The following is a 23,063-nucleotide window of genomic DNA, read 5'->3' as shown; positions in this document are numbered from 1 at the left end:
GTTTAACTTGGAACACATTGCTCACATACAAATAATCGCAAAGACCTAAATCCCAATGATATGGAAGAATATGAGTTTGAATGGAATCCTAGAATAGAAAAGTACTCTGCAGTTGGTTCAAGGTGTCATACAAGCAGCCCTACCACTTGGGCTATATAATCTATCAGGCTCTATATTGTAAATATCATTAGTGAAAAAGAGGGAAGTGTAAGTTTTGGCAAACTCCAGTGAGAGAATCATAATATGTGCTACTGGAATTCTGGAGCAAGGCCAAGTTATCTGCAGTGGAGAAATGATATTCCTTTTGAAAACCACCTCCTGGTATAAGACTTTACCATTGTACAGATGGAACTCTTGATCACAAGTCAGCAACTGAACACGTGTCTGGAAGTGCCCATAATTAGCTGGGTTCTTTTAGAACGGCACTGTCATAAAAGCATCAGGATCAGCTACAGTCCATCATAAATTACAAGCTGTACATTTGAGATCAAGTTCAAGCAATGGCCGAGGGCACAGAAAGTTGCATGAGCAGATAGTGCAGAGCCCCGTGTCAAATGGCATGGTGGTACCAGTTCTTCTTCTGGGTGAATTTTCTATGACCAACTGAAGGAAGAGGAAAAAAAAAAATCCAAGCTTGGTTATGGATAAGTAGATTCAACATATGAGTTCAAACTGAAACTGGATTTCAGCAGTCCGTAGTATTAATTGCTAATCCATGGAGAGAGAAAATCTTCCTGACAAGTGGAAGGAAAAATGGAGAGTATGATGTGGAAGGAGAAGTGGCCTGCAAGGATCCATTCAGATTTCTGGACATATGCTAACAGTCTAGATGGTTGGTGGAGGGTCTAGAAAGAAAAGACTAAAGGATGAGAAATAAGGAGGTCTGGGATAGCATGATGAAGGACTCTTGGGGGTTGAAACACTGTGAAAATGTACAAATCACAAGCTAATGTCTAAGAGAAAGTAATCACCAAAGAAGAGATGCTGAACAATGAAGTAGACAGAGTAATGTGGTTAAATGACACCAGCTACCTTTGTCATTTACACTCCAGAACTGCATGAGGGGCATATGAATGTTACAACCCTGGCATAATGCTGGTGTTTCTTAATCATGGACAAAGACTAGATTATGCTTATGCTAATTGGCTTGTCTTTTAATTGTCTTCCCAAAATTTTTAAATTTATCTCAGTGATGGTTTACAGACCTAGTTAACCCTTGTGTTTGGTTTTTCAAACCAACAACAACAACAAGAAAGAAAAGAAAAGAAAAAAAAATACAATTTGAGAAAGTAGTGTGAAAAGTGATAGTGGTTGAAAAAAATTACAAATTCCAAATTTGTCCCAGGTGTTTACTTACAGATTTGATAGAGAAAGTCTTTCAGAAAATGTTAATAAGCCTGTTTCAACTCTGGACACTTTCGTTTGTTTTGATTGCCATTTGTTTTGAGAAGAAATCATAGATGTTATTGATCTTTCCCACCAAGTAAGGTGATCTTACTTGAGATTTTCATAAGATTTTGGTCAGTTTAATGACAACAGCTCACTTTCAGGCTTTTTTTTCCTCTTCGAATTGTAAACATCACACTAGTATGGGGGAACTAGCTAGTCAGCATTTCATGCTTTTTTTTTCCCCTAAAACTTTCCCCCTTAGGTTTCTGCAAGTATATTGTCACTGAGCAATGATAACTGTGATTAAAAGGTGTCAAAATTATATCTGAGAATTTGTTCTCTTCCTTCCTACTTATTCTCCAATTTGGTCATTTGCTATGAGATATTTCTTCTATGTATAATGTTGTTTGTGTAATAGTGATCATTTTAAATTAAAGATATTCAACAAATATTTTAATTACAAGAAATGTTTTGTCAGAATTTCTAAGGAAAGAAGTCCACTTGTCTAAGATTTGAATGAATGCTAAAATCAGGAAGGGAATCAGTTTTAGTGACATTTTATGGCTCTTATTGTTTAGAATATTGAAAGCCTTTTGCTATTATACCTATGCCCACAGGGCTCAGTCATTCTTCTTGTTCCCTCTTTCCACATCACAGTTCCTGGTAAGTCATCTCTTCAGAAAGGGTGTTGTCCTTTGTTCTGTTAGTGTTTTTCCTGACCACGAGACCATGAATTTATGAATTCACCTGGTATTTTCTTTCCAGAGGAAAGGAGAGAGAAAAGGGTGTGTGTGTGTGTGTGTGTGTGTGTGTGTGTGTGTGTGAGAGAGAGAGAGAGAGAGAGAGAGAGAGAGAGAGAGAGAGAGAGAGAGTGAGTGAGTTGGGGATGGGGAGTGGGTGGGAACCAAGCAGTGACTAAGATGGCTCGAACACGTCCCTCAGCTTGACCAAACCTTAGATGGCCTTCTTTCAGACACTATGCTTTTCCTTCCTCAAGCCTCAAGTCTGCTTTATAACCCAGGAATGCCTTTCTCAAGTACCTTAGAACCATCCCTTTTGAAGGTAACCATCAAAGATAGCACCCTGTTTCCCAGTCTCAGTACATGGGGAATAGGAGCCTAACTTCAATGGATGCTTTGCACTAAGTTGCAAGAAGTCGTCTAGTTATGAGGAAGTATATTCTTTGTTGGAGAGGAGGAGAGCAAAATTTCCTTAGATCTGGAATTTAGCATTTAATGCTTCCCTTTCCTTTCTTTCCATTTTTCCTCTCTTCATTCATTTCTCCTTCCTTCCTTCTATTGATGCTTTTAAAAAATTCCATTTTGGCATATAACTGGGTTTATTTTTATAAAACTAAAAATATTTAAAAATTTTTTCCCATTGGGAAGAGTTAGTACATCCTGAAGATATTCCTTGCTTCTCTAGGTTAAAGCTTTCTGAGAAATAACAATCCTTTAATTTAAACATTTATTAGGTACCTACTCTATTGCAGACACAATGTTAGGAAATGAATTTATAATAATTAGAAAAATAAATATGGTTCCTTTACTCCTGAAATTTATAATCTCACATTAGTTAGCTAATCACCCAAAATTAATAAATTCAATGTATACTAAGTGCTTTCTTTGAAATGCTTACAACAGCAGATTTGAGTAGCCCTCTTTAAGACAGTATTTGAACCATTCAAAAGCCCTAATCAAATGACATTGAGTTCCTTGAATTTCACAAGTAGAACCAAAAATAAACCAATAAAATAATTAAATTTTCCAGCTTGACAGAATAAAGTCTGTCTGCACAACACAAAAGCAGACCACTAAAAGCAGAAATGTCATCTGAACATCCCAGGGTCAGTATGAACTGATTAAAATAGCACATAGCAAAGGAAAGAAAATTGGTCAATTTTGCTAATAATCAGCTGTTGTCTGAGGTTCAGTTCTTCTTTCAAATGTTCAGGTACCATTTTGAGTGTACTGGAGAAAACCGTAATCTGTTTTTCAAACTGTGAAGGCTAGAGACTCTTAAATATGTCTAGAAATATTTTACTTGCATAATTTTTCATTGATAAATGAAAGGTAGAATCAGATGTTATCCCTCATGAATCATTTAAAACATAAAAATGTATGGCAAGTTATACAATTTGATCCCAATACCTTATAAATCCCTCTTTAAGTGTCATCACCATTGTAAACTATGCTTGGAAAGGTCTCAACGTTTCTAAAATAAATAATACATTTTCACCATCGCTTTGGCTCTTATTCTTTTAGTTCAACTAGTCAACTTTTTAGTTACCATCTGACTTGACTCAGAGTCCCCTGTAATTTTTCAGATTGTCCAAGAACAACTAGTCTTTCTATCCTGTTATTTCAGTTTTAAATGTGTTTCTATTTGCTAGATCTTTGGTCTTTCCCTTTATCTCCTTTTTTAAGTATTATATATTTGATGGTCAAGCAATTTAAAATCAAATCATTCTGTGCCCTGAACTCTTTTGGACTTTGGTTTCTTTTCTCTCTCTCTTTCTGTCTTATCCATCTGGTAAGACCCATTCTAAATAAAACTTACCACATTCTATTTCTGATCTGATGTAGACTCCAAATCCACCATGCGGAATGTCAGAGATGGCGCCAGGCAGATTGATGTCACTGTATATTGCCACTAAGCTCAAAGGTGCCCCAACATGCACAGCATCTTTCTCTTCCTGGCTACTTGTTCTCCACTCTACCCCTAGACTATTTTAAGCTTCTTTACTTCCTTCAAATACTCAATCATGATTAGTTTCCTTTCCACTCTAAGCAGAGAACTTCATTTCTTATTCCACTGAGAAAATTGTAGCCATCAGAAGAACTCTCTTTGAACATCTTCATAAGTGATCTAAAATCTGTCTACATCTTTCTAATCATCTTCTTTTCTTTTTCTTTTTGTTTCATTAGAGTAGTACTTTTAAACTTAGTTTATGCATTGACAACGTTTAAAAATGTGCTTATGCCTGGGGCCAAAATAAACACAAGACATCAAAGTTGATATTTTCAATATTTATTAGTAAGGCTGAGACAACAGCCTTTAAACAGCACAATTTACATAAATTATCAAGGTACATCTTGTATACAATCACAAAACCAAGACATATTTTTACATAGAATAAAACTCAAGACAGATTTACAAGCATTTTTTTAAATATAATTTTCATGTATTTTCAGGTCAATTTATACAATCTTTAGCCCAAGAATTTGTATTTGTTCATTAGATTTTCCAAAGGGATTTGGGTAAACCAAAGGGGGGGGGAGAAAAAAAGAAAAAAAGGAAGAAAGAAAGAAAGAGAAAAGAACATTAGCAAATCACCAACACAGCATGCAACATAGTCAGAAACAAGACATATCTCCAAGTACTTTGTTTTTTATTTTGAAATTGATTTTATTAGGTTTTAAATTTTTTCAGACAAGAAATTGTTTTAACATCAGATGTGTTGTTAGGATATTAGCACACACATTAATCAGTAGTGGGAGCACCTGAGCACATCACCGAACAAATATTTCGACACAGTCAAATAATAATCATATTCACATGCTGAATGCCAAAAAATGAATATTTCAACTTTGTCTATTATACCAAATGTATATTTATGTACAGGGTAACGAATTAAGAAAATGCTCTCAATCTACCTATCAGATAAGATTTGATTAAATGATTTTGGTATAATGGGTAACTTTAATAATAACAACATGGGACATACAGAAAACATCAGTGTGTCTTATTCAATGAGAATCTGTTTCACTCATTCATTCTTATACCAAAGGCAAGAAATTATTAAAGAAACAGCTCATAACTATTCATTGAGCTACCTCTCATTTTCATTTCAAGCTCAAAAAGAGGGGAAGTCACTTCTGTCACACATATATTTATAAACACAGAGTAATTGGCTGATTTTGGAATATTAGACATTCTAGCAATGAAAATAAGTTTTTAAAAATATTGTTAGTTATGATTTAAATAATAAAGTAAAAAAATACTATAAACATCTTTATGACTTCTTAATGAAATGAAGCATTGATCAAATAATTCCTAATATTTTGGGCACAATATAATATACAATTTATTTTACTTCACATCACCACCACTAGTATCACTATGCTACCACCACCATCGTCACAACCCTTTCTATAATAAGAATCAATATCAGCTGGTTACCAGCTATAATAATCCCACAATATGACTATTTTAATGTGTGTGTGATTCACAAAATTAATCTTACTGATATGCTGAAAATATGCATTTAATTAGTGTGATTTATTAGAATATGGGCAATATTAAGGAAAAAAGACAATTGCTAACCCTTCATCTTGAATATTATTCTTTTGAACTGAAATGGTAAACAAAGAGTTCATAGTCACAGAAAATTTCCCTAATCTTTAGTAAAAACAGGGAAAACACCAACTTCTTGCTACTGCTGTTATTTGTGTCTGTAATGACGATTTTAGAGTCCCTATCTTTTGTAAAAATTCACTCTGTGCTTTTCCTCTACAGCTTAACATTTCTTTAGGACCAAATTTTAAAATAATATACTACTTTAGTCTTTGATGACTCAATGAAATAGTGGAAAAATTGTGATGCTTTTCAAGGTATAAGTGTTGTAATTGAACTAATCACATATTAATTAGAGATTACAAACTGTTGCTATAGGATTAAAAAAAGCTAATTCCAATAAAATTAAAGAAAATAAAAAGTGGAAAATCATGTGCTGTGATCTATACAAAAAAGTAAAAAATACCAAGAGCCCTATATGTAATTAAAAAAGAAATAGTTTAGTTGTAAGAAGGGTAATCAACATCATTCAGAAGAAATGCATTCATATAAGGATCAGTGTTGCATAGAATAATTCCAGTACGACCTAGGAGTTTGGTCAGCTGCAAACTTGGCACACTGGCAGGATCTTATGCTCTCTGAAGGGGAATGCTGGTGCGTGAAAAGAAGCCCTGTCATTTACCCTCTTGAGTGACCAAGCCTTATCACTAGTTTATTGGAATAGAGGGGCACCTAGAATAGAAAGGCTCTTATTCTTTCAGGTTAAATAGCTATCAAGGGATGATCTTTGTTTCAGTTGGCCTCCATTTGTATTATTCCAAAAGAAATTGCAACTGCAATGAAGTAAGCTAACTGGTCATCAACCTCTCGTGCATACCTCTGGATGCAAGCGGCTGCAGAAGAGTACCAAGGTGAGTCAGGGTTTCCTTTTAAGAGCAAACAGCAGAGTCTTTTTTATGTCAGAAGGAGATCTTCCTGGACCCTTTTCTTCCCCAATTATGACTGATGATTACAGGCTTCCCCAAGTGCTAGCTTCTGCTGGAAATATCCATGGCAACTATCAGCAGATCTAGTAGTCCCTAAAAATAAAATCCTAGCAATATCATTTTTTGGATGATTTACTTCCTCAATGCTCACTTTAGAGCAACATCGGTGGTAAATGACATTGCACTGTCAGAGGACGGGCGATTAAAAAATAGAAGAAAAGCGATGGTTACGTTAGGTTGGGGAAAAGTGAATTTGTATTTCTTTATGAATATAATAAAGATATACAGCCTGGGATATATATTACAAATTCTTTAGTTGAGTTTTACATTATTCTCTAATTGAAAGTATTTTCTCTCTAAAAATGAGAAAATTTAACATCCAACCAACTTTGTGGTGCTCATTTCCTCTACTTTACCCACTAGAATCTAACTTGAAATAGCAGCTTTTAAGTTCAAAATGCTCTGAGAAGGAATTTAATTTGTTTTGGTCAGGGTATGGAAATAGGATAAAATCAGTATAATTCATTTAATTTAGTATAATAAAACTTACAAATCACTTAATTAATTCATCTTTTTTCAAGTTAAATAATAAAAATTTATATTTTAAATAAAAAATGAGTTTTGGAGCAAATTTACGGTTTCTATCCATGCCAATGCTTATCATTGGTATGGAGGATGTTTCTCACATACAAGATTTGAAAATTAAAAAGCAACATAACAATTATTCTTCACTTCGGTGGAAATGTGCTTTCATCTTTCATAGATCTCTTGATTGAATCATCCCAACATCCCATGAGGAAGGCTAGGAACATATCATTATTTTTACCTACAATTAAAAAAAACTGGGTAAAATTGAGTTTAAGTGACATTTGCAAAGTGACATGTTCAAGGTCAGTAGTAGAATCAAGGCAGAAGCTAGGGTTCTAATCTTAGTTGAGTGCGTTTTCTACAATTCCACCTTACTTCCTTTATCAATGTGGTGGGTTAATGGGGAAGAGGATGTTTCATTTTAATAACTTAAACCTTGGATGTTTCACCCTATATTATTAAAATAGCTCAAAGTATGTTTTAATCTCAAATGTTGACTTTTCAAATTTTTCTCACATTGATGAACTTGATCACTGTGATATTGTCACTAACAGAGGAAAAGAGAGTACTAGAGAGAACTTGAGTTTTATGTGAGGGTTATCATTGTACAATCAGTTAATGACTTCATGATAAAAACATTGTGGATAAGCAAGAAATTATACCAATTTAACTAATCAATGTTACCAGATTAATATGATTTAATTTTTTTGCCAGAGGAAGAATTTTCTGTCTCTGACAATATGTTACTTAAGAGAAAGGAAAATGCAGGATAATACATTTATTTTCAATACCACAAAGAACAAGTGATCATGCTTCCTAGGACATACCAAATTAATCTAGGCCCTTTGTTATGTAGATGGAAATGCTTTGGCTTAATGGTAAATCATGGAGATTTTAATGTTTTCAACCAGAGTTCCAATATTTTGTGGGTCAACATTCTTCTTTATTAACCATTCATGGTTTTATTTCTAGATAAATGTAATTTCATTTCTACCTAGTATTATCTTCACTCTATATTATTTCAAATTGTATTGAAACAAATGTGCTTTTACCACATGGATTCCAAAAGTAATGTTGTATACCCTTGTAACATTTAGACACAGGGAAAAACTGTATGATATGGTCTAAAAGCCAGGATTTCTATATCTTCTGCTCTGTCGTCCCTATGATCACAGCCACCTCATGTCCAGTTCTTTACATATATTATAGACGTATCTTATATCAGGATCTCAAAACAGAAAGTTGCCTGAGAACACTAAGAAGAGGCTTTTTGACAACTGAGATTCATTACATCAGTTCTTTCAACCAATGTTTCTTTGCATAAAGATTTTCATTTGTGCTGCATTTGGAAGCCACATTAATCTTTGAGCCTGTCTTTAGCTACAGCTCACTCTGCCCAAAGATTTTTGCCTTAAGTATCCAAAATTTCTCTCACAGTTTATCTTCACAGTCATGGGAAATCCAAGGTCTGGAGCTCTATTTTTGTGAGTGGTTATCAACGTGTAAACTTTCTCATGTGTCTTTTTCTGTGTTCCACAGCAATAAATTTACAAGGCTTTAATGTATGCTTGTTCCCACCTCATGTTTGCCTCTGAAAATAGCTCAGTACAATAGTATCTGACTACAGTGTTGATTTGAGGCTATGTAGATCCATTCTATATCCTGAGCAGACGCTTTTCTTCAATGTGGTTGAGTAGGACTGACCAAAAGTTTGTGCCAGTTGACTATTCTTTTTCTGAGATCCACTTTGTCAAGCCAGATACAGGCTTCACCAATCAAAGTCTTTTTCATAAACTTCCCTCCATTGGAGAAAAGTAGAATCTATATATAAAAAAGGAGATAGTCAAAATTACATAATTGTCCAGGATCACCAGTAAAAGCACTATATTTATATTTTTAAAAAATGTGGAGTATGGTGATGGATGTAGGGAAATGATGAGGGAGCTTTGACATGAGGGAAAATCTGAGCATGGATTGGAGGCTCAGCCTGATTTGAAGAGATTCTGGAGTAACTGGAGTATGAGTACATGGGAAAGTATATGAGGAGCTAAGACTAAATCAATACAACTAAAACTCACTTTGAAAGACTGAATGACTGAAGATAATGCACTTTAATGAAACTCAACCAGTGTTTTTAAAAGATAACTCGGGAAACAGTGTGATACAATGAATTGAAGGAGTAAGACAACAATGACAATTTGACCATATAAACTACCAAAATAATGTGAATAACAAAGATGGGAGACAAAAAGGATTAATGGCAGTGACATGGGAAGCATGTGAAATCTATGTAAATTAACAGAACGGAGAGAGTAGAAAAGACTTGGCAGATGACTGGATGAAGTGAGAGGGTTATAGAAGTAAAATAGTTCTTGGGGAGATACTTCTAAAGAGTTATCATTTTCTCAAGTGTCATATAGTACCGAAAAGTAAATAAATTTTGAAAAATCAAAGAGAAAATAAATAAATACAATACATATGAAATTTTAAAAATAGTGACTATGTACTAGAGTTACCTGAAGAGAATGTCCAGCAGGACTTAGGCTGAATCTAAAAGTTTCATTAAATGAAGGCTCTCGATCATGTCTACATACTCTTGTTTTTTTCTTGATCACCTTTTTCTGAGTAGAGATGTTCATGACATATATTTTCACATATAAATCTGAAAATAAGATTCCATCCCAGTAAGTGTACATTTATCATATGATTTTCTATTGAAAGAACTATAATTGCATGCTGAGAGTTCTACCTATGTTTTACTCAAAGGCAGTAAATGGTGCACAATGTGTTTCAGACAACATAAAGTGATTAAAAAAAACCCAACTTCTTATCAACTTGGATTTGTTTTTTTGTTCTTTAATAAACATAATGCTCTAATTTGTGTGTTGAAGAATCTAGCCAAAAACTAGGAACAAATTGACCCATCTCGCAGAAATTTTTTTGCTCATATTTTTTTGATATATTCAGTATACTGACCACATTTGAATGAGCATTTCCCATAGCATTTAAGACATACCCCAAATAAATTTCCAGATATATTGATCATTGTCATAAAACTACTTACCTGGTAAATGATCAGGAGACTTAAATTTGTAGGTAATATTTCTGCATTGGAGAATTTCAACTATCAGTTGTTCACCATCTGTCTTCATTTCCTTTTTCAATGCAATTTTGATTTCTCCCATTACCTGAGTTTTAACTGAAAGAATTTAATAAAAAGCTGAGGAACATATAGTGCTATTTATTAAATATTAGTTCAATCATTCATTCATGCATTCATTTATTGAATACTAATCAAATGTAAACACCTTATTGTATCTTTGGATGTCCAGAAGAATAAAATACAGTCCAAACCCTTTGGGATAAAATAATCCCATCAAGAGATGGATAATTAGACAGTTACTTATAACAAAGTATATTAAAAATAATGATGGGCTAGTAATAAGGGAGATATGAGGACTTATAAGTTGATGTGTTACTCAGACATAGATTTGTAAGAAAAAGAGTAACAGATGAGACTGTAGGAACAACATATATGATAGAATTCCAATATAATTTATAGAAAATATTAAGTCATGTGAAATTCAAGAAGTTTCTTGCCAACAATTTCTTACTACTAGGCTTGCTCAAGAACATTCACTAAAACAACTAAACTTGATTGTATATTATTTCTACTACTTCTGCTTCCTTAGTTTAAAAAATAGCTAGCAAGACTATGTAATAATAAAATTGTATAAGGCAAGATATAATGAATGATGTAAATAGGAATCAATGCATTTCCTTCCAGTGTTCTATCCTGGGTCTTACATGCTGGAAGAAGCCATTCATACTAGGACCAATCCTTTATTCTTCCACTCATTCTTTATGAATTCATATATTCATCCATGGACTCATGTGCCAACAAGTATTTTATTTTCCATGCTACTCTGTGCTGAGCATTCTACTACAGAGAATGAACACAAGGGTGATCCAAAACATGCCTGGTTATTGGTTTCATGATTTTGCCATCTACTGCAAGACAAATACTAATTAGATTATTTCCATGATAAATGTATAATTATAAAGAAATGAAAGGTTCTGAAGTACAAGAAAGTCTGTAACAAAGGAACACTTGCCTAGGAAGTACCACTTGAGCTGAAACCAGAAGGATGAGAAAGAATTACCCAAGTGAGATGGATGGGGAAGGGCATTCTACAGAGAAGAAATGGTGTGTTCACAAATGGGTATGTTATGTGGGAAACGAAGGCCCATGTGATAGTAAAATATTTTTAACTGAGGTCATTAGTGACTTGGTTTTTACCTTTAGAACACAGAAATCTATTGACGGTCTCTAAGCATACCTGTCAATAATTGGTTCTCAAGTATTTTGGTCTCAGGATTTATTTTTACTCTTAAAAAAATTGAGGCTCCTCAGAGAACTTCATTTATGTGGATTATAGCTGTTGACATTAGAAAACTTAAATTTCTAACTTTATGTTAAAAAGGTAAACATTTAAAATATTTACTAATTCAGTTAAAATGAAAATAATGTATCTATAAATGTTTTAGTGAAAATTAAATTTTATAAAATAAAAAATAATTGTTTTTTCAAATTTCATAAATGCTTGACTGAATAGAGGACAGATGGATTCTTATGCTTGTTTCTACATTAAATCCAGAGCAATATGGTATTTTAGTAGGAGTATGTATGAAATCCACTCTCACACAGATGTATAGTTAGAAAGGGGAGGAATATTTTACTGATCTTTCCAGACAATTGTGAATATTCTTTGATAGAACATTAAAAGTTTTATAAGAGGTGGTTTCTTAAGATGAGGGGCAGTGAGAAATTTGAAGCCAAATCAATGAGCTTTCTATACTGTTATTTTAAAATCCGTCATTTCACATTCCACTTTGAACAGATCTGATTTTTTGTTTTGGTTTTTGGGGCCTTGCACATACAATCTAAGTGCTCTATACCAAGTTTTAATATCCCTAGCACTTTTTATTTCTTATTTTGAGACATGGCCTTGTTAAGTTGCCCAGGTTGACCTGGAACTTGCAATTCTCCTCCCTCAGCCTTTGTGACTAGCTGGGATTAGAGGTGTGTGTTACCATCCCAGTTGAACAAATCTTTTGACTCTGCCTAAGATGACAATAAATATATCATTCTAATTTATGGGTTGAAAAATATTAGGTTAAAAACTAGGAAAATGTGTTCCATATGGTATAAATAGATCACTTTTTTCCATATTTCACAATATATTATATATATAGAACAAATTTTAGTTAACATTTTTGTTTGGTTAATAAAGCAAAGCCCAACTTTAGGCTGTATACAAAAACCAAAAATCTGCTTTTGTTCTAAACAGTCAAAAATGCAGAAATTGGTACATATATTAGCCATATTTAGATCAAATTTGAGTAAACAAGAAGAAAAACTCTGTATAAAGCCAAAAATTTAGAAATCATAATGAAGGCACAACAATTATAAATGTCTCTGAATCATTTGTGTAGTTATATAAACAAAACTACAAAATAAGAGGATATGGGAGATTTAAGGAGGAATACAGAGAATAATAATAGAAAACTTTAATGCATGATTGGTAATAAAAGGCAGGCCACGGGGACTAAAACAATTAGACATAAAATTGAGACATCAAAACCAATAAAGTAAATCTAATGGATCTATCTCGAACACTACACCCACATAATAGAGAATACAATGTTTTCTCAATCTGTATGGAATATTCACAAAGATTGATAATATATTATGTTACAAAAATCAATAAGTTGTATAAAACTGAGCTATTTCAAAAATTCTTTGATCACACATACAAAAACAATTCTTGATGAATGAGGAAATACTATGAGAAAATAGTAAGTTCTGCAAAATTAATGATGATTAAAAAACTGCAGCAGAATCTGAGCAAAGTAATAATCAGATGAAAATCATTATATTCCAATCTCACTTGAAATAATGATCAGAAGAAAATACATGTACATTAATATTTTAGCAGTAAAAATAAAAAATAATTGGTTTAAATTCCAACTACAAAAACTAGAAAAAGAACAACAAAGAAAAACAAAGAAACATATAAGGAAGAAAATAATAAAGTTCTATAATGAAATTAATGAAGTAAAGAATATAAAACAGTAGGTAAATTAATAAATCAAAATTCTGACACTTGGAAAAATGTTAAAAAAACAGAAAAACTCATAGTGAACTGGTAAAAAACAGTTAAGAATATGCAGCCCTTAACTATGGCAGCACTCTCCTTTCAATGATTTTGGTGTAAAAAGTTGACCTTACTCTAATGCTAATTAGCTGACATTCTGTTTGCACATTCTTGACAGATAGGAAACTACGAATATCATCTAATATATTTATTAGAACTTGCAGGTAAGAATCCAGTTCTGTTTACTTAACTATTTTAAATAAAACTTAACAAGCCCATGCCAATGATCTGTTTTTTGAAAAGGACCTTCACAGGAACATAAAGTCCCTGAAATAAAAATAAAAAAATTGGACAGATATTAGGATCTCTTTCTTTCAACATCTAGAGAAATCAGGGAGGAAAAAAGAAGACAAAGAAAAAGTAAAAATTTAGGGAAGTGTTAACCAGTAGCAACCAAACAAAGAATAAGTTATATTCTCCTGCCAGAAGACCTAAAAACTGGTGTTTAGGAGCAGAAAGTTGATTCCAGTACAGCTTAGCAGCATTCCTGAACAAACCATATATCACAGGAGTTTGCCAGGAAAATAGAATGAGTTGACAAAACCCTGAGAATTATCACTAAATCCTCCATTACTGAGAAGTGGATGAACAGTGAGCACAGCCAGTCGAGAAAAAGTCAAGCCAGCCTGGGAAGCCAGGAGGTCAGCCGTCTATGCACATCACAAGGAAGTTATGAGAGGTTCAGTAGATTAAAACAAAACAAAACAAAACACACACCAGGCAGGGATCCCTTCTACTGGTCCTCCAAGATGCATCAGAAGACTGTGCAAATCTCAGAGTGTCTTTTTTATTAGGATTAAGACATTCCTGGGTTCACTCTAGTGAACATAGGCAAAAATTATTCAATCAAATTCCAAAAAGGGAACAAAATCTAGTCAATACTACATGTAAATGTATCCATCTGGTAACAGTAACTCTTTGCTCTAAAAGCATATAAAAGTAGATAAAATTATCCCTTATCTCTCAAACCACACCTGGAATGGAGGGAAAAAGAGGATTCTTACAGAAAGGGAGGAAGTCAAGGAGGTATCATCCCCAAAATTTGGAACCAATAGATCTTGTAGACAGAACTGACCACACTAATAAGCATGAGAATTTTGAGAATTTTTATTTTCTGGGAGAAATTCATTTTTATAGGTCATAGTCTACTTATACGCCTAAAATCCCAACACACCCACCATGTGAAATTTGTTGTTTCTTCCTACCTTCTCACTCAGGGAGAAAGGTGAATTAAAAACTTGCTAAAGTTTCCAAGTCATCACATTGCCTGTTTCTTTCTTGGGAGTCTAACTTCACATGCTTCACAGTGTGACACCTGTGAAATTTTTTGATGAGTCGCTCTCAGGTCAAAGATTTTTCTAGCTTGCACTTTCATATTTCTACCAAAGGAAGAGGCCGTGCTCACTGGAATTGCCTCAAAGCTGTGGATTGTGCCAATGGTGGTTCATCATAACTATCATATCTTTGTTTTTACATGGTCTGGAAGCCTCTGTCTTTTGAGGCAGATGCCTGGGTGGAGACAGAAACCTCTGTGACCATGTTTCCACAGAGTGGGCAGCAGCTCCCGATCTGCCCAAAACTGTATCACACACACAGAGGATGTGTGCTGATGTTTTAGAATAAAGAGCAAATGCAGTAGAAAAATGCTTCAACCAACTTCCAGGCCTCTTGGTATCCTAAACCTTAGACTTCTTTGATGGTATTAAAAGAATAGAATTTAAAAGCTGGAAGAAAAGATTTTGAATGTTTTTAATGCACACACAATAAATGTTTAAGGAGATAGAAATGTTTAACCTGCTTATACTACACAACAGACACAAGTATCAATAAACCACCTACACCACCTGGTACCCCAGAAACATATATACTTTTTACGTGTCAATTTTCAGAAAATAATAAATTAATCCTACTCTAAAGTGGGTATTTATCCTTCAGGGTGGAACAAACCTGGAAATTAAGACTAGAAAGAAAGAGAAAAGGAAGGAAAGGTTGAGGAAATATTTGAGAAATGACCAAAAAATGATGAGGTAAAAATGTGGATTATAAAGTTAATTATGTAACCTATCTCATTTTAAAAGTATTAATGAATTAGAAACATCAGGGACTGAAAATGGACAATACAAAAATGAATATTACTGTCACAGAGGAAAGGCTTAAGATAATATAAAGAAAAACAGAGAATAACAAGTTAGGAAACAATGATAGACATGTACATGAACAGAATAATTAGATTCAATATAAAGAGTTTCCCAGAAAATTAAATTCAAGAGAATATAAAGTAACATAAAAAATATAGAAGTATTTCTAGAAGTATTTCTTCAAAATAATAGAAAAGTAGATCTGTGGATAGAAAGAGCACCTCATATACCGGAAATGTTGATAAGTTGATATATTGACATAGCCAACATAATGTTATACTTCGCAGATAAAGAAAATATTCTTAAAAGATCCATCAGGAAAAGATCACATTGGTACATAAAAGAAACATTTTGAAATATGTATGACAGTATGAGTATTAATAGGATAATGACTATTTGAGAACATAAAGCAAGGAGTGACAGAAAGAAGGAATAAAGAAGGAAGGAGGAAAGGCAGGGAGGAAATCCTGAAAATGAAATCCAGGCGAGACTCGAACCCAGTGCATCACACATGATAGGCAAGCACTCTGCCAGTGGGCCACAACCCCAGCCCCTCTCCTTATGTTTTAAAGTAGACAATCAATAGAATTTAAAATTGAAATATTGCATTAAAAAATCATAAACTCTAAATGTTCAAATATTTGATTTTATTTCTTAAGTAGTGAAATTTCTCTTGAACTATTATGGATAAAACATTAACACATTCTTTCATCTTTACTTTGATATATTCTCTTTGTTAAATTAAAAAACAAAATAGTCATTTTTTGACAAAGAGCATAAAAATTTAATTCCATTTTTGTTAAAGTATTTTTTTAGTTGTCAACGGACCTTTATTTTAATCATTTATTTCTCTACAGTGCTGAGTATTGAACCCAGGGCCTCACACATGCCAGGCAAGTGCTCTACCACTGAGCCACAACCCCAGCCCCTTAATTCCATTTTAACAAAATTGAGTCCTACTATCTCTCTTTCACTAACTGAAGTGTTCCAACTAATATAATTGTCAATTTGTCGTATTTTTTATTTTCCACAGCTTTTCTTTTTCACTTTCTCATCAAGATACACAATGGTCTTCCCACTTTTTTCTCTTTTCCTTCCCTTCCCTTCCCTTTTTTCTTTTCATGGTGTTGGTGATGAAACCCAGGGCCTCTCAGAAGCTAGACAAGTGTGAGGGACGCCCCAACCCCCACGTTTTTCTCAGAAGAAAAGTTTACATTTACTTTACCTTTAGAAATGATGAGTATGTTGTTATGGTTTGGATGTGAGGTGTCCCCCCAAAACTCACATGTGAGACAATGCAGGAAGGTTCAGAGGAGAAATGATTGGGTGGCAAAAGTCCAACCCAATCAGTGAATTAATCCCAGATGGGATTAATTGAAGTAGTATGGTGTGGCTGGAGGAGGTGGGAATTGGGGCATGGCTATGGGGTATATATTTTGTATCTGGAGAATGGAGGCCACCCCCCACCCACTCCCATTCTCTCTCTCTGCTTCCTGATGATGCGAGCTGCTTTCCTCTGCCACACTCTTCTGCCATGATGTTCAGCCTCACCTCACCTTGAGGAATGGAGCCAGCCTTCTGTGACCTAAGACCTCTGAACCCGTGAATCCTCAAATAAACCTTTCCTCCTCTATAATTGTGCTGGTCAGATCATTTACTCACAGCAGCAAAATAGCTGACTAAAACATAGGTCCTATCTACGTGCCTACATTTACAGAAATATTTCTCTCTCTAATATATATTTTGGGGAAATATATTTTAAAGAAACATTAAAATTAACAAAATAATCATCTCACAAAACGAAATAAGATAGGTATAATTTCTGTTTTACAGAGGAGTAAATAGTGACAGGTATTTAAAGTAACTTGCCATGTTGTTAAATGAGTCAAGCAGAACTTTAATCTAGATCTTCTGATTTTAAGTCCAGGGTTTCATTCTCTCATGAGCACCTTTCATTTTCTATGAAAGAGATCATTCAAAAATTGACTCATGTGTGGGAATATTCATTTTGAAGGATTTTTTAAAACAATATCAGAATGAAAGCATTTCCAGAGCTGAATTTTCTGCTGTATCTTAGCCACAGTCTGGACATTAGCAAAGAAGGTAGCCAGCAACTGCCTACATTCTTTAGACAATGGAAAAGTCTTCCAGAAGTTATTGTCTATAAGCAGACATTAGGTCAATTGTACAGATGAACAATGAAAACAACAATAAAACTTTTTGAAGGACTCTAATACTTGAGATCCTATATGTTTAAACATGCAAACACATGATCTATAAATATTTCTTTTTTATTACTTTATTGGAATCTAACACTTGACATCATGTAAATTGAGTTTTATTATCTCTGAATTCTACTGCATTTTCAAGCAACTTTTTCCAGTGAAAATTTTAGGCAAATTTATCTTTAAAAGGCAATGTTATATAAACTGAAAGTGAGTAAAATGTGGAAAAGAAAAGAAGGAAAGAATAGCACTTGGTAAAAGGAAAGTCTGTGTAAGGAAAAAAATAGAGTGTGAATAAAATTCTCATTAACAGATTTCTTTGCATTTGCAAATTTCCATTAATATATACTACGTACCCCTGAGCAGATCAGTGATACTAGCTAATGAAGTCTAAATTGGTGTTATGTAAGATGTATATTTAGCCCTGACAGTCTTTCACCTCATAATTGTCACCTAGCTCCTACTGTTCATTCCAAAACTAAGAAAAGTCTAATGAAGAATTAAGATGTACTTAAAGAAAACAAACAAGAAATTCTGACTTTTTTGCCCTATGAGAAGACAGGCAAGTCACTAAATCTCTCTGGTTTCTGTTTCCTGCTATGTAAAATGAAAATGTGTAATAAGATCATTTACCTCTCTCAGCTCTATTGAATAATATTTTGGACATTTTCTAAATAAAATAAAATAGCTTATATCCGGCCCTCCAATAACTAAACATCTCTGAATAATTTCTTCTGTTTGTTAAACCTGTCATTATGGAAATTGTTATTAAAGTTCTAATATCTGTCATAGCCAAAGTAGTGTTGCATATTCCCTCATACATAGTCTTATATTCCTCCCTTTCATTGTTTCTACTCTATCAGTTTTATATACGTGACAATTTTTTCTTTTTTAATGACAAGATTGCCAAGTTAAACTGTTAGCACAATGCCTGAAATAGTCATTACCTAACAAACAAGAATTCTTTTATTTCTAAACATTACTTATGTGCTTTTTGTTAAAATTATATTTACTGGACAAAAATGATTGAACATATTTGTGAAGTAAAATGTAATGTTTTGATATATACTTTAAAATATGGAATTAGGAGTTGAAGCTAATTAAATCTTTCATCCCCCCCATACTTAACTTTTTTCAGCATTATTGCTATAATGAAAAATCAGTAACTAATTGACAATGTGTTTCTACCATTAAGTCAATTGTTCATATACTCAGAATAAACAAAACAAGAAAAATCATGTCTTAAGATATCTATATGTCAATATATTTTAAATTGAATTTTCTATGAAAGAAAAGGAAAGGGAAAGAAGCCATTTTCCACTTTGCTGAACCTGTCAGAGAGAGAAAATAGGCTCACTATAATTTGTTCTAGTCACCATTCTTTCTCTATAATTTCCAAACAGGTGTATTAAAGCTGCCCTGAAGTCTATAATAATTTAACTTTCCCTCTTCAAAAAGTTCAAAGGCCTTTAGACTGTGGGACTCAATAATTATCCATAATTAGCACCTTTTCTTTATACCATATCCTCAAATAGAAAGAAGAGCTACTGGATTTTTAAAACAGGTCTGGCCATCTTATTTGAATTGAATTTTATCTCCTGATTTAATCATTTTGGGTAGGCTATGTTAAAGCCACTGACATGTATTTTAATCCTCAGAAACACATTTTCTGGACAAAATTTCTTAGCTATACAGAATAGTTTATGTGTAAGGACAAAATAGAAGGAATGAAGAATTATATCATTTGAAGGTTTATCTTGCTCATGTCAGAAAGAGGGAAGCAGAATGGAACTAAATTCTTTAATTAAGTAGTGGATTAGATTCTATTCCAAATGCCCTATGGTATAACTTCCTGGGTTTGGTTCTTGATTAATCAGTTTGTTTATACAATGAAAATGACAGCTAGCTCCACGATCCAGCTCTCTTTCTGCCTATGTGGCTATGAGATGTCTATATAACGTTTGGGTCCAGCACTTTTTCCTAACATACACCATGCAAAAAGAGTTTGAGAATTCCTAAGATAGGATTTGGAAAATGCTAAGGGACTAGATAGGTCTTTAGAGAGCAGCTCACTGGATTTGGTTTCAAGGGAAGAAAAAAAAAAATCTCATCCCTAAAATATATCAATAAATTAAATTTATATTCTTTCACAGTATATGCTCATCTGTAACCAAATAAATAATACTATGAAGTGATATATAACAATTAAATGATTAAAAATAACATGTAAACTTCTGTCAGATTATCTTATTTCTTCTCAGACATATGAAATAAAGGAGGCATTATTGCTCTTACTGCCCTTGCTTTAAACTAATAATGAGTTTTAGTCAGTTTTTTCCACAGCTGTGACTAAAAGATCTGACCAGCACAATTGTAAAGGAGGAAAGATTGATTTGGGGGCTCACGGTTTCAGAGGTCTCAATCCATAGAAAGCAAACTCCATTCCTCAGGGCTTGAGGTGAGGCAGAACATCATGGTAGAAGAGTGTGTAGTGAAGCAGCTCACAGGATGATCAGATAGCAGAGAGACTCCACTCACCAGATACAAATGCCCCAGATAAATATACCCTAAAGCCATGTCCCCAATTCCCACCTCCTCCAGCCACACCCTACCTGACTTCAGTTAATCCCTATCAGGGGATTAATTCACTGATTGGGTTAAAACTTTCATAATCCAATCATTTCTCCTCTAAACTTTCTTGCATTATCTCACACATGAGCTTTTTGGGGGACACCTCACATCCAAACTATAAATGATGCTACAACTAGATTAGATGTTTCCAGCAAGATGGTCCAGGTTAGAAAAATCACAGTAAACTGTGTACCATGTGATAGTAATTTTATGCCAATTTTATGTGTGTGTCTCCGTGTCTGCATGTGTTGGGCAGGGAATTTGGAATGGCTGGGAATCAGCAAGCATGTGCATATGTGGATTTGTGCTCAGGATTTGTGGGGAGGTTGTCCTGAAAAAATAAAGTATGATCAAGACAGGAAAAAAATGCTTACCCATTTCTTTTCCAAACTGCTAATTTATGAAAGGATACATCTTTATCTGTTATGTGTAGGCAGTTACATTGACCTGAAGGGCAGTTACCATGAATTCAATTTATTGAACAAATCTTGTGTTCTAGGTACTGTACGTATAGTTCATAGCCTTTATAGTATAAGGATAGTATAAGTACTGAAACCTACTTATTCTTGTCTTTTTAGACTACCATAAAATACCTAGCATATATCAGATATTTAATGGTTGAATTTGTATAATTTATCTCTCTCCTTCTCTTTTTTTGTACAGAGGATTGAACCCAGGATCACTTAACCACAGAGGTACATCCTCAGCCCTTTTTATTTCTTCTTTTGAGGCAGGGTCTCAGTAAGTTGCTTAGAGTCTTGCTAGAGGCTAGTCTGAAACTTGCAATCCTCCTGCCTCAGGCTCCCAAACCACTAGGATTACAGGCATGTGCCATTGTACCTGACTTGAATTTGTATAATTTGTCTATCTTTACAGCACACCTACAAGGTAGATGCCATTTCCACCTAGATCTGAACAAAGTGATCCCTCAGTTCTCAAAATTCCAGGCTTTCTCCCACTCAACTATGCTGAGGTCAGTGGAAAGCTTTCCGAGTCTATATGGAAATAAATGATTGTATGTTAGCCTATTAATTTCATTTTCACTTATGTGTACATCAGAAGCTCTATTAAAGCTATAGAGTGGCATCCTGTTACACTCATATCTTAGGGCTGAATGGGAGCTGAGGAAGGAGGCATTTATTATATTTTCATTAAAAATATTTTTTCCAAGGAAGAAGAGTTCTTGTAAACTTTCATTAAGACCTTTATTTGAAATAACCCAGATTCAAGAAGATATATCCTACAATAAAGCAGGCATTCTGCCCTGATAAGATTTAAGAGTTCTGTGAAAATAGGGCAAGTCTGCACATTCTCTCTGTATTCTGTTACATAAAAGAAGCCATTCTCTCTGAGATAAAGCCAGAAAGAACATAATTTTAGGAGGAAAAATAGATTTTTCCTGATTGAGTTCCTACAATGTTTTTGATCTTTTTTTTTTTTTTTTTTTTTTTTTTTTGTCCTTTCGGTAGATGCTTTTTAACATTCATTTTATTGTGACTAAAAATAACCAGACTTCTTTGTAAACATTTTTGATTGAAAGCCTCCTATTATCTTGTATGAGACAACAAATAATTTTCATGAGAAGCAAAACTGAAAACTTAAATGGACATTACCTTCAACATGCTTAGAGTTTTAAAACAACTCCCAAGAGCCTCACGAAAACAAAGCCCAGGAATGAAGTAGGAGAGGTAGTGCGATGACCAATATGTTAATAAAATCCTTTTCCAGAGAAGAGTGAAGCTTAAAAAGACAAGAGTAGCTTCCTGTGTCCTCAAGGCCCTGGCTACCGTGTTCTCTCAGTTCTACTGACCTTTTGTCTGAAAGCAGACAAATCACCCTTCTAGGGGACTGGTGCACCCTGGTGTGTTCTCTTAGTATGGAGAAATATCAGGATCATCACATAACAGATTGAGAAAATAAAACCAGACAATGGTATAACTCAGGGTAAGTCAGAGCTCTTAGGAGGAAAATAGTGTCTCTGTAAGTGTGACACTAAGTAACTGCAGAACAGACTTGGGCTCCTCTCTGGAGTGAATGGTCACCAAGGAGCCAGGTAAGCTCTGAGAGTACCTACCAATACCTCCTGAACAAGGGTGAACAGATGGTAGAAGTCAAATATTTGCATTGACCCATGGAGTTATTTACATCATTTATCCTTCTTTGTCCTTAGTTTAGTTCAACACTCTTAACATCCAATCATTCAGATTTTCCTTGTAATTTTAACTGAATCTGTGGTGTTCTACTTTCTACTAGATACATCACATAGGAATAGTTTACTGTTCTATAGGACTCTTCTTCAACTTTGTTTTTTCCAGCTGCTATTTCATCTCCTTTTTCGTAACTGCCACACTAGATAAAAGAGCAGTGTATTTCTACCCCAACAATTTATTCGTAACACTCATATACTAGATATTTTTTTCACCTCTCTGGTTCCCCTCTTCGTTTGTCTCCCTTTGCTTCACCCCAAGAAGATCCCCATGACCTTCACTGCCTGAGTTTTCTTACCTAATTTTTTTTAAAGATGGTAGATTTTATTCCAATTATATCCATGATCATTTTTTTAAATTATTTTTTTTTAAAATTTTTTACAGA

General features: G+C 33.9%; 1 protein-coding gene across 7 annotated transcripts in view; it reads right to left on the bottom strand.

The window, feature by feature from the left end:
* Positions 1-4,410: 4,410 nt before the first annotated feature.
* Positions 4,411-23,063, bottom strand: part of PCLO (piccolo presynaptic cytomatrix protein) — a 426,214-nt gene continuing 407,561 nt past the window's right edge. For 6 of the 7 annotated variants that reach the window (XM_079150545.1, XM_079150547.1, XM_079150548.1 and 3 more), the window contains 3 exons: positions 10,324-10,458; positions 9,776-9,921; positions 4,411-9,080 (listed from right to left, as the gene is read on the bottom strand). In XM_079150545.1, coding sequence (XP_079006671.1) covers positions 8,940-9,080; positions 9,776-9,921; positions 10,324-10,458 — 422 coding nt within the window. In that variant the 3' untranslated portion in view covers positions 4,411-8,939. The remainder of the gene's footprint in view (positions 9,081-9,775; positions 9,922-10,323; positions 10,459-23,063) is intronic. The other variant, XM_079150544.1, reaches the window with a different exon arrangement.

The sequence above is a fragment of the Sciurus vulgaris genome (genome assembly GCF_902686455.1).
Source record: "Sciurus vulgaris genome assembly, chromosome: 8".
Classification (NCBI taxonomy): Eukaryota; Metazoa; Chordata; class Mammalia; order Rodentia; family Sciuridae; genus Sciurus; species Sciurus vulgaris.
The sequence above is the reverse complement of the archived record's forward strand: the minus strand, read 5'-3'. Positions and strand labels throughout refer to the sequence as shown.